The sequence below is a fragment of the Sinocyclocheilus grahami genome, unplaced genomic scaffold, assembly GCF_001515645.1.
Source record: "Sinocyclocheilus grahami isolate Dianchi unplaced genomic scaffold, SAMN03320097.WGS_v1.1 scaffold15.1, whole genome shotgun sequence".
NCBI lineage: Eukaryota > Metazoa > Chordata > Actinopteri > Cypriniformes > Cyprinidae > Sinocyclocheilus > Sinocyclocheilus grahami.
This window is the reverse complement of record NW_015505194.1, coordinates 1,061,887-1,075,125: the sequence shown is the minus strand read 5'-3', so window position 1 is coordinate 1,075,125 and position 13,239 is coordinate 1,061,887. Positions and strand designations below refer to the sequence as shown.

At 35.3% G+C, this 13,239-nt stretch overlaps 1 protein-coding gene and 1 pseudogene across 1 annotated transcript in view; both read right to left on the bottom strand.

Moving 5' to 3' along the window:
• The window catches only part of LOC107602532 (androglobin-like), a 45,154-nt pseudogene extending 40,275 nt beyond the window's left edge, over nucleotides 1-4,879 (bottom strand).
• Nucleotides 4,880-6,191: 1,312 nt separating this feature from the next.
• LOC107601480 (ras-related protein Rab-32-like) overlaps nucleotides 6,192-13,239 on the bottom strand; it is a 19,744-nt gene continuing 12,696 nt past the window's right edge. Inside the window, exons 2-3 of the mRNA XM_016293667.1 lie at nucleotides 10,970-11,247; nucleotides 6,192-6,875 (exon numbers count right to left, since the gene is read on the bottom strand). Of these exons, the coding sequence (XP_016149153.1) occupies nucleotides 6,726-6,875; nucleotides 10,970-11,247 (428 nt within the window). The 3' untranslated portion in view covers nucleotides 6,192-6,725. The remainder of the gene's footprint in view (nucleotides 6,876-10,969; nucleotides 11,248-13,239) is intronic.

Sequence of the window (13,239 nt, the reverse complement as noted above, 5' to 3'; positions counted from 1 at the left end):
CAACAATACTACAGCGAGAATAAAAGTTACGCCTTCTTTCTTTGCGTGAACATTTGGGTGGCGTTAAGCAAATCTTCCCACATTGTGACGTAGGCATGTGGGGGCGTGTTAGAACGAGCCGTTTTAGGTAGGCTTGGTTGGCTCTTAACTTTTTTAAAGAATATCTCTTTTGCTTTGAGACTTTAGTCTTTGCAACTTTACAGATCTTCTTTATGCACCAAGAGCTTGTAACACTCCAAAGAGAAAGGAAAAATTTAAATCGCATCATATGACCCCTTTAAACATTTACACCATGGAAAAGAATACAATAATAAACCTCCACTGCTATGAGCTATTAACCATTGAGACTGGATCATTGAGTCCAAGTCAGCTGAAGTTGAGAATCTGCTCAGTCAGACTCTTTAATGAATCATCCAGGCTGACTTTGTGAACTAGATCAAACAATTCATTGAACAAAAATCAGACTCAAAGACATTTCAAACACTTAATTGTTTGGATTATGTTCAAAAACTGGCCACCTTTAGTATGCTTTTAGCCAACAGCATAGGCCAAAGCTCTGATTGGTTCGAAGCTTTATACAGTCTATGGTTTGAAGTAGCAGGAAGCAGCAGGTTATCATCCTTGTCAAATGGTAACATGTCATCAACAGTAATATTCCTCCAACTTCCCTAAGAAAGCAGAAGACAATTCTTGTAAAAGTAAATAAATAAATAAATACAAAAAATTAAAAAGTGCATTCCTTAATAAGACAGCACTGTAAAATATCTTGGTATAAGTCAGAATTGAAAACCATTTTTTGTGTGCTGCAAAAAAGTTCATGATATAATAATGACCCATGACATCTGGACAGGCCGTTAATAGTGTGATTTGTGTGTCTCAACTTTTGTTAAATAATAATATTAATTAACTTATATAACACAGTAATAGAAAATTCCGTTTTTAATGATCTGCTCACCATCAAACTCATCTTAATATAAACAAAACCTAAGGTGCATCAATCAGGAGTCAGATGAGCCTTTAAAGTCTATGATTCATTAGTGTGTATTTTGTACACAGTAAAATGAGCAGCATAAAATGCAGTAATAAACACCATTAACTCTTATGGAGTTTTATTAAAGAGAGTGATCTTAAAAGATCAGTCAGCAACATAGTAACTATTGCCCAGCACATAGGCCTTATCTAAAATGCTCTTGTGCCTGAGATAGTGTTACTTTACTATTCTTTGACATCAACTGTCAAACAAATCACTCTTACCAGCGTGTAGGTCAGTGTTTGCTCATTTAGTACTAGGAGCTGTTAAGGTAAATAATTGTTTCTCAGTTTCTTGTGCCCAGATAGAGCAATCTGACAGTCACAGTTCTACTGACTCTCTTGGCTCCCTGATAAGCGTTATGTTCTCACTTAATCACTGCCTAAAGGACACAGTGTCCTTCTAGAAGAAAAATGTGGACATTTGCTACAATAGGTACAATAGGTTGAGCAGCATGTGTGCTGCTCAAAAAATATATTTTTTTTTTAACAAAATTCTTCTAGCTATACACAAAGCTGAAATAAAATGCAGTGGATGTTGTTCACAGCAGGTTTTCAATAAAATCATTCAGCATTAAAAAAAAAATTCAGTGCTGGCTTGTTGTAATTGCTTGTATTTTTCCTCATTTGTAAGCCATGTTGGATAAAAGCATCTGGTAAAAACAAAAAAATGTTGCACTTATGAATGTTAAATAATGGATCATCTGACATAACATAGTGACATACTGATTAGATCACAGTGTGTGTGCGTGTAAATACCGGTATATCTACTTCAGTGCTACACAATACAAGTATTATGTCGATACTCAACCTGAACTATCCATCCAGTAGAGTTTAATAACATACTTCCCATAGGCATTATAGAGGGGCATGTGATCATTTGCTGCTTTACAAAGGGAGTAGATGTGTTCCCAGGGTCTCCAGAGGTTGGAAACTGTGGAGATGGTCTTGTGGTACAGACTTTCCACAGAATGTAGAGCTCACTAATGACCCATCGCATGAGCTGTGAAATCGCCATGCAGAAGAGTGACCCAGTGTGAGTTAATACTAACCAAACTAATTATTCTTAGTTCCCATCAGTAATGCAGGCAATCCGAAATGATTTACTGACTCACCTCACTTGAGAGTTAATGCTCATTTGCTGAGGTAAGGTTGAAAGCAGCTTCATTTTCCACCACAACAGTCTGTGTGATACATATTATGTCAGAAATTCCAGTTCCTGTAGATCTACATTGATGAGTTTCAGCTTTCTAGTTTCATCTCAACTCAAACAAACGCAAAGTCAGTATAAATTAATTTTAGTGGTTTTTTTTATTAATACTTTTTATTAATAGAAATTAATACTTTTATTCAGCAGTGATGCATTAAATTAATCAAAAGTGATAGTAAATTGTTACATTAAAATTCAAATAAATACTATTCATTTGAACTTTCTATTCATCAAAGAATCCTGGGGAAAAAGGATAAAAAATGACAGCATGTTTCAGCATGAAGAAATGTTTCTTGAGCATCAGCATATTAGAATGAATTCTGAAGGATCATATGACACTGAAGACTGGAGTAATAGCTACTGAAAATTCAGCTTTGCCATCACAAGAATAAATTTAATTTTCAAAATAGAAAGCAGTTAATTCAAACTGTAATATTGTTTGACAATTGTTTTTTTTCTGTAGTTTTGATCAAATAAATGCAGCTTAACATAAGATACTGTATTTCAAAATACCTTTAAAAACACTAACCGACCCCAAACTCAGAGCGTTTATTTGAGATTGCACCGTAAATCATGTAAATCTATCTGAACAATGATTCTTGAAAATGATTATAACTGTGCACACTGGGCACATATTCAAATTTGTGTCACCGAAGAAATGACAAATATACAAATTTTTCAGTTTTTTCCCCCACTACTATCACAGATCATATTGACGCTCTGAGGAACATGAAACCATGAATATTTGATAATCTTCTGTTAATAAAATTTTAATCAAATGTAAATTGAAAGCTCTTAGTATCACTCACATACTTGGAGAGAAGAATCGCAGCTCTCATCTTTTATCCCAATTGTTGCCATGGACATGACAACAGAACTGACCTTCATTCATTCTGTCAATTAAACATCTTAAATACAGCTAGTCAGATGGCAAAAAATAATTGGTTTCAGAGCTCTAGTGCCTAGTCTTGATTGCCTTGTGATTTTACTGCTTGTTGTGACTTTTTAGCATCCCATGACTTGCCTAGACTTATCAAAATGGAGGAATAATTGTAAAATGTTGTGCTGGGCATGAGGTAATTTAATCACAACCCGAACTCAAAGTGGCATAAACAGATTTCATCAATTAGGCTTGGCACTGAGGCTAAAGATTAGATTTTCCCCAAAAACATGCAACTAAAGAACAGGGTCCACACAAAATGGACAAGTATGCTTTGTATGTGTGTAGGCTGGTCATGTCAGGACAGTTTTAATTTAGTGTAATGTTGATATATGTCAGATAGAACAGAAACTTCTCAAACTGCACTCAAAAGTGCATTTGTAAGTACACCTGACAGTTGGCAGAAATCTCTTTATGCCAAGACAAAGAAACGTTGCAAACTCTGTTTAACTTTACCTATCCTGGTTAGTTCAGATTCATCAAGTCTGCTGGACCTGGTAGAGATGGTGACCACTTACAAGGCTTATAAACCCTTCCCTTATTAAGTATGTACTCTGAAGGACGTTTCCAAGTGTGTACTCTTAAGGAGGCAAGAAGTTCAACCTTCCCTTCTGGATCATCAAAGAGCTGTTGACAATGTTGTTACATAAAATGCTCAGCATGATTTTAGATTCACATTCAAAGGAAAACCAATACAAAACAGAATAAAAGCAATTAAAAAATAATGATCAAATTTCAAAGTGCACAGTGCCAACCACTGACTCATCAACCGAAATGCTACATCTCTCAAGCCAAGCAGTTTGCTGAAACAGATTTCTACTCTCACCAACTGACCAACACTGATATTGCTCTGTAAAGCTTTTTATAAAGGAAAGACATTGAATATTAAATTATGTTCTATTCATTAATTCTCACCTTGCTATCCTTAGAGGCTTTGGCTGCATCCCATTTCTCAGCATTGACCTCAGTGTCACTCCACTCCAGCCAGAGAGAGATCAGATTCTTCTTGGGCTCTTCAGGACTTTCCGATGCACTGACCAATGAGAGACAGTACATTTTTAATGTAATCTATTAGAAAATATTTAATATAATAGTTTCATTTGCATAATGTTTTGTGATTGGTCTTTTCTCTTTCTACCTATATATAGATAAAACTAAAAAATAAAACTTTTCCCTTTTTTCTGGAATTGGGCTTGTAATTTATAATAGGATTAAAACATTAATTAATAGAAATTCGTAAACTATGTGTATTAACCTATGGGTAACCGCAAAGAAAATAAGATTATAAGTAATTAATGTTAGAAAAGTAGGCCTGTTGTTGTTAATGTAAAATACACAAAAATACACAGTTTCGTATTAGGCACTCACAAAATCTGCCAGGAAAATGTATTACATTAACAAATGTTGCATGTTGTTAAATTCAAAACTACCGACCTGCAATATTTAACTAAACATAAACAACTTTTGTAAGCTGAGGACAAACACAATACAGCAGAGATATAAGGTGAAATAAATGTTTTATCAAATATATTATCTGTGATTTGTCCATATTATTTAAATACTTTGAGGGCATAAACACAGTGAGGTTGTATAAACAAATCTTTAGCCAGATCTTACTCTTCTCTTTTTTTGGGAGCGTGTGCATTCGAAGAAGCGACGAGGCTGGAGGAGGGCGTCTTTTTCTTGGGTGACTTCGACATTGCAAGTGTACGTAGGCCTTGTTTCTAATCTAAGAGTTCATAGTTTGAAGCAGCACTTGGCTGACTAAAGCACGGAAGATAATGATAAATAGGAAGCGATGCCCAGGGTGAGATTCAGGCAGTAGGGAAAGTTTGCCATGTTGCTAGGTGACAGGATCGCTTGGGATTGCCGACAGCACTAGCACAGGGCGAGCGCTTTATTATTACCATCTATGAACCGCCAATGAACTCCCCCTGACCTCCTCAAACAAACCCTAGAGTATATCCACTGTCATTTAGCGATGGGAAGAAAGCCTCGTCTCTTTTCTGCTCTTTTGAACAGTTAGTTTCAAAGAAACGATTCCAAAAACTGAATCCGCTTAGTACCTTAGTTTTACGTCAACACGTAATTGAGTCATCACGCGACATCTCATCATATATTTTTTTTCCCCTTTAAAAAAAGTCTCAATTCAGTTTGTTTCTATTCAAACAAAATAAATATTAATTTAGAACCTTAAAATGCTCGGTTTTCGACTCATTATACATTCGAATAAGACAGTTCTCAGTTAAATGAATCAGTTAAGTTGTTGACTCAAGAATTGTTCAGAACAGCTTTGTGAACTCACATAATCAACATCATGACTTAATGAACCCATTCTTAGTCCATCTACCGCCTGATACACGTATGGCAAGAAAACTGCTTGTATGATTTTTCTGAAATTGATGGCACTCTACTACCACAGCACCTACAAATTAAAGCATGTGTATTAAAGCAAAGTTTATTCTGTCCCCTTTTCCCATCATACACAGCTCATCCCCCATCTTAAGATGGCCTAAGGCAATGTTTCAACTGCAATGAAGCCAGGATTTTAATAGCATTCTAAATTATCATGCTGCTTTGAAAAGACAACCAATTACTACTGCATACAAATCTTCATATTATCATAATTATATTATGTTGAAGCTTTTGTTAGAATTTCAAATTTTAAGGCACATCCTCTCACATATTCTTTGAGATCATACAAGAAAAGACTATGAACAGTTTAAAAAGTTTTATTCTGTCATTGTTACTTCAACAAACATTTGTTTGCAAACTTGACAAATTCGTTCCAGCATATTAAAATATATGTTTGCCTTCAGGTAATTCTAGAATAGAGCCATGGACAGAGCAAATGCTCAGATCCCTCATTAAATACCAATTTAAAAACAATTAATAAACATTTTAACATTAACATGTACAAGCCTGAAGAAAACCAACATGATCTTACTCTCTGAACCACATATGTACATGCTTATAGGCCCATGATTCCTACAGATCTCTCATTAGAGGACAATTCATTTTCTTTTCATGATCAAATTATTTTGTGGTAAGAGCTTTAAGACTGATGGTTGGATCTTCACAACAGACTAAATGCCCTGGGAATATGTACTATTTTGCTATAAAGTGACATCTTGAGAATTGCGATTCCCAGCAGCAGATGCAAATAGTCCAGAATACATTAAAACAGCTCTGTGACAAAGGCATTCGTTTAATTTAATTTTGGCTAAGAACTTTTACTGGTATTTGTCTGGTTCTATGACACCCATTTAGTTTCATTCGTTTAAGCAATATTACAACAAGCACATATGGAAGTAACTTGCTTGACACTTTTAAAAGGACAAACATGGCACATAACAAGAGTGAGAGAGAAAAACTGGTCATTAAAAGCATCAGATGTTTTCATCTGATCATCTGTCCTTTGGCAGTGATGTCTTCTCCCGTTTTAGAGCACAAAACTGTCTACCCCTGGTTATGTATGTGATCCGTGGCATGGGTTTGGGATGAGGTGAGATTGGGGGATTTTTTTAAAACAAGAGAGCATCCACACTAGCAGCAACCTGACTTGCTCTCAGCAGGCATTGTTTGTTGGTCCAGTTTAATCTTGTCACCATTGTTCTCTTCATATGGAAGACCTTTATCGTTGAGAAGGATGTTCTCCACCAGGAACCGGGCAGCCTCATCAACGTTGATGTTTTCCTGCAGTGAAAAGAGTCAATGTTAACACTGATTGTTCACCTGAAAATCATTCTTCATGTTGTTCCCAACCTGTATGACTTTCTTTATTCTGCAGAACACAAAAGAAGATATTTTGAAAATTGTTTGAACAATATTTGAACATACAATGAAAGTAAACATCAGTGGACCTCACTGATTTTTACTGTATCAAAAAACAACAACACACCGAGGCATTCCTCAAAATATCTTCTTTTGTGGAACAGCACTGGAACCTTTCCAGAATACTGAGATCATTTACAGAATGGTCAATAGACATAACTTGTTAAGCTAAACTGAGTGCTTAGTGAAGCTTCGAGAGGTACTTCAGCATGAAGCTGGATTGATGGCACCCGCCTACACAATGTCTCCATTCTCATCACTCTTTCGAGACAATTCACTCTTTCCATTTACGTGCCTCTATCCCTAAGCAGTCTGTGGCTTCAAAGTGGAAGAGAGTGAATGAGACTGATTTGAGGAAAAGGGCGGAAAACAGAAAGGTTAAACAAAAGCCAACCATCTGTATTTGTCATTCACCCGGATTACTGAACACAATACAGTTGGCACGGCCATGCTGAGAGACAATTACCGTTTCTATGAGACAACTGATGTCCAGCAGTATGGAGAGCAAGAAAAACAAGATAATCAAATATTCAAATACATGAGTCTGGGGAACTCTATCTGCTTGCAGTGACAGGTGTAAATAACTTGAATTTTCAAGCTTGTTAAGAACATCATGAGAGGCATGAGGCATGACTGTCAGAAAGTGTTCTTTGCCCTTGCTTGTTTGGGTGGTGACCTCTTTTGGTAGAAACCATGGATGAAATTATTGCCATTTAGAGATCTAGAACTTAAAGACGTGTTATGAAATTATAATGATAATCAATTAACGCTAAAGAGCTCACAGAAGCCCTGTAGCCTACTGGTCTGCCCACACGCAGCGATACAAAACTGCAAAAAAAAAAAAATCATTTCATAGTAAGTATTTTGCCCTATTATCCAGTAAAAATATCTAAACATTTTTAAAAAGGCATTTTCTTTTTAACGTGTATAAGACTCTTTTTATTCAAAGAATATCACTTGAATTAAGTTTTTAGTTTTTCTTGCTTAATTTGCACTTCTTTTCATTTTTCAGAGATTTATGCTTAAAAACTATTTTGTTTCTATAAAAAAAATTTTTTAACAATGTTCAGTCATGTTAACTGAAAAAGAAGAATTTGTCATGCATTTTACATTCTATGGAAACCTTTTTTTTTTTACCTCATAAAAAATACAATTACAATTTCTCATCATTGCTATATTATATCTCCCAATGTCACTTTATATCTCGCAATATGACTTGAAGGCACAATGTGTAAGATTTTTTTTATTAAAATATCCAAAAACCACTAGAACAGTGTTATATATTTTGCTGACTTGTGTACTTACTTGCATTATACCAAATGTTTCGAAGAATGTTTAAATCCAGAGAAATAAGCAATTTTAACTAGTGACACGGACCGTGTCTATAGTGTCATTGTGTTGTCTTGTCTCGTCTGCCAATGACGTCATAACCCCTCGATTTCTGGTTTTGTTTTGTAGAAAACATGGAAACACCAAAGACGCTTTAATATGTGCGTTTTAATAGAACGGTGACGACCGCACAGAGTAGCATTATAACAGAACATTCAAATGTATCTAGTATGATAAAACAGCGCTGCTTTTTTTCCACATATGCACGACCGGAAGGAACAGAAGCAGTCGACTGTGGCATAATAAAAGCTCCGCTGCCTTCGAGCTGTGTGTCGTGCTCGTTCAGCAGCCTTGTTTCGCTTCGACGGCTTTCAGCCTCACCCTGCTTCATTCTACTACATTAATAAATCATTAGCTCATCCATGAACATGATTTCTGCCCGAGTCCCGTCGGATTGCATCCATTTGTGGGGATGAAGACGACAACTCCCATGATTCCACACTCAGTCACGGCGTCATCAAACTATACCTTTGTCTATTTGTTTATTTTGAATACGCGCCCTCTAGCGGCGAAAATTACATATTGTGCCTTTAATTTCTTACAACTGTTATCTGTCATCTCACAATAATTTGTTATTTATTTATTATTTTTTACTCTGAGGCAAAATGGTCTTCCATAATTTTACACAACTGTCATTTGTTCAAAAAAGTGGGACAAGGTGCATAAACAAAATACACATGCAGTCCACTGGGAGAGGAGTGATCGTAGGAGATATAAAGAGAGAGACAGAAACAATCTTTAGATCAGTCAGCAATAGAGGCTTGATTGAACACGCGGAGATCCCGATAGATGAGAGCTGACACATTTACCATACAAAAACATGCACGTGCACAAATACACACACATTTACACATGACAGGTGCCAGAGCTCCCTGCCAGACATCTGTGTGCTTGAGTCCCAAATGGAGAGATCTATTTAAAAAACATGTGCTTATGCAGACTGACTGATGAGACACCTTCTGTTAAACAGTTAAGACCAGACACTGCTACAGACAGAAACCGAACAAACACTTTTTAAATAGCAAGACAAAATCAAGATATATTTAAGGCCAAAACATGCGACTTGGAAAATACATGTCAAGGGGTACAATTTAACAGGGAGTTAAATACCTACACAATCACACACTCCTCAAGACACAGAATTAACAAACAGACATTTCCTTCTCCTCCTCCCTGTTCCTCTTTTCTTCCTTCCCTCATCCCAGAATATCTCTTTAGCCAGCTTAATTTATCCAGACCCCACCTAGCATCCCTCAGATGTGTGTAGGAAAGAGATTAATGTGCAAAGAGATTGCTGATGTAAGACTCTAAACACACATATTTCATTACCTTTTGCAGCGTTTTTAACATTCAGCTGATACTGTAAAATATGCGACTATGGATCTTAGTCAGGAATGACAACCATTTGTAATAGAAACCATGTGAAAGTCAGCATACTGCAGGCACTAAACAAAATAACTTATCTAGACAACATGACTTCCATGTCACAAACACAATAATAATAGTTAAATAAATTAATTTAAAAAGAAAATATATTAGTAGCATAATATTCAAAATGCATGTTTTTTGCTGATGTAGACTGCTGATCATATACATTATTGCTATTATTGTGTCAAAAAGCAAAAATACACTACCGTTCAGTTTGTGGTCAGGTAGGTGTTTTAATGTTTTTAGTCTCTTATGTTCACAAAGGCTGCATTTATTTGATCAAAAATACAATAAAACAGTAATATTACGAAATATTATTATAATTTAAAATGTAAATAATTTAGTGCTCAAGAAACATTTCTTATCACACGTGACAGTTGTGCTGCTTAATATTTTTTGAAAACGGAACTTTTTTCCTGGATTCTTTGATGAATTAAAAGTTCAAAAGAACAGGATTTATTTGAAATGTACATCTTTACTACCACTTTAATTCAGTGCATCCTTGCTGAATAAATGTATTAAATTCTTTCAAATAGAAATCTTAAATGACTCCAGAGTTTTGAATGGCAGTATCATTTAAAAACTAAAAATAACTCCTTTTAATAAAAGTCAATTATTAAAAAACAATTAAAAAAATAAATAATAATATGTATTGCAATGCACTCTGTCAATCTGTAAACATAGCTGCATCAATAAAATTTGATATTCAAGTTTTGGTCAATGTACTAAACGTTGTGCCACTATCACCCTTTTAAACAAGTGGGCAAAGTTTCAGCAGTTCAAGCAGAGATGAAAAATGTCTCCCTCAAAAATCCCATACATACTGCAGCTTCACGTGATAAGTTACACATTGCGCATTTGACATATTTCTGGTGATTCAGGCATGAGGAGTAGCTAATGTTCTTAAGACTGACGCAGTGGTGCCGTTTTGGCCCTAATACCATGGAGAATGTCAGCCATCTTAAATACTTGATCTAATATGGCAGCTTTCATGGTCGTCTGAGCTGATTAGAGAGGAAAGGTGTAGTAAGAAGCTTCTATTCTTAGCAAAAATGTCTTGTGACAAGTTCTCCTTCAGTTTGACCCAGCACAAGCAAACATTTAAGTGGCTAAGCGAACACAGAATGAGCTTATATTACCTTAGCTGACGTTTCAAACCAACCCAAAAACCCAGCCTCCTTGCAGAAGTTGTCCATAAGTGTGGAATTGTTGGATCCATCTTTTTTCTGGTCACATTTGTTGGCGAGAAGGACAGAAGGGATAGGATTGCCATTGGCCAGTTTCACCTTGCTGTCCAAATCATGCTTCCATTTTGAAACAGCTTCAAATGTAGAGCCTCGAGTAATGTCAGAAACAACAAATGCACCCACTGCCTCCTTGTAGTAAACTCTAGTCATGTTCCCAAAGCGTTCTTGACCTAAACATGAGACAAACATATAATAAAAGCAAAATTATTTGGAGTCATAGAGGTCAAAAAAATATGCAACAAACTAAATATGACAATCACAGCTATTAAGCCAAATTACAAGGTTTATTTTATAACATATGTTAAAATAAAAAAAAGATAAAAAAGTAATCCAATTGAAATGTAATTTAATTAAAAATTTATTAAATAAGGGAAGATTTATTTTATTAATTATTTTATTGTTTTAATAAACAATCAAGTCTACCAAACGATCAGACTGACAAACTTGATTGCAAAATGGATTGGAAAATGGCCAGTGGCTAGCTTATGATATAGAAATAAAGCAAACAATATATTGCCTTTTTATTGTTTTTGTCAGCTACAGTTCTTAAACTATCTTCAAGGTAGCTTTTCTCAGCAAATATTGATGAGTTGAGGGTCAATTTTTTGAAATTGAGATTAATACATAATCTGAAAAAAGCTGAATAAATACGCTTTCCATTGATGTATGGTTTGTTAGGATAGGACAATATTTGGCTGAGATACAACTATTTGAAAATCTGGAATCTGAGGGTGCAAAAAAATCAAAATACTGAGAAAATCGCCTTTAAAGTTGTTCAAATTAAGTTCTTAGCCATGCATATTACTAATCAGAAATTAAGTTTTGATATATTTACGGTAGGAAATTTACAAAATATCTTCATGGAACATGATCTTTACTTAATATCCTAATGATTTTTGGCATAACAGAGAAATTGATCATTTTGACCCATACAATGTATTTTTGGCTATTGCTACAAATATACCCCAGCGATTTAAGACTGGTTTTGTGGTCCAGGGTCACATATATATTTTTTTGTTATTTTTCCAAAATTTTAATTCAACCAAGTAAAATTCAGCTTCATTTCCTAACATGTTCCATACATTTTTATAATGGGAGTTAATGAGAGCATGTGGTTGCTAATTAAAGCAGGTTTATGTTAATCACTGCAATACTGTGCTCTCGTGTTCCAGCTCAGAGAACAAAGTCTGAGTGATTCTGGTCACATTCAGTCTGAGATGTGCTGTTCGGTCTCATAGTTCATCTTGCCTGGGGAGGGATAAAGCCTAGCACAGCACAAAATCTTTGAAAGCTAGATGGACAGAAAAAAAGGAAGAGTGGTGCGAAAGTTTCGCCCAGCGGTAGTTGCTAATAACACATCAAAGAACTGACTCAGTGCACACACACACCTCTCATATCCCTCTCACCTAAATTCACCACACTCGCTTATGCCATTTCATTTACTGCCTTGATATGTAAAAATCAAGAGAATACACCAAGCTTTTATATTCAAGTGTACATTTGTAAATGTACAAAACAGCACGTTGTGGAAAGCGGTTATGGAAGAGATCAAATTGAATATTATGAATGGAGAAAAATTTAGAAAAAGAAATAGCTTTTGGACCTTCCATTAATTCTGACGAGCTTAAAAGAAAAAAAACTGAGCTTGACCTCCTTTTTGATACAGCACAGTAAAGCATTAAAAACATATGGTGACAAGAAGGGAAAAATGAAAGAACAAGACAACAAGAGGGAGACAAGCAATAGGCAATTAGAGAAATAGAAAATGGTAGAAAGAGACAGTGAACTTGCTTTACTAGATACCAAATTGGTTCTAATACTGAACTAAAGAGACGGCCTGTCGCGATTATTTGAACTTATCATAATCATTTACGATTACTGTGATTGTTACATAATTTAAATTCCTGACGCCATCCAACATAAGGGAATTTTAAAGTGATAGTTCACTTGTAATGAGAAGTGTTTATAAACCAAACATTGTCCACAAAAGAGAAGCTTTAAGGACTCCCTGTGGTTTTCTGTCAAAATACAAGCTCAACAGTGAAAATTAAGAATATATATATATATATATAAAATAAAATAAAAGTATAATAATTTGTGTGAATGTCGTGTTTAATCGGAGCTGTTATTGCGAGTGCAGTCGACGCTGAGTGCTTGTCCTT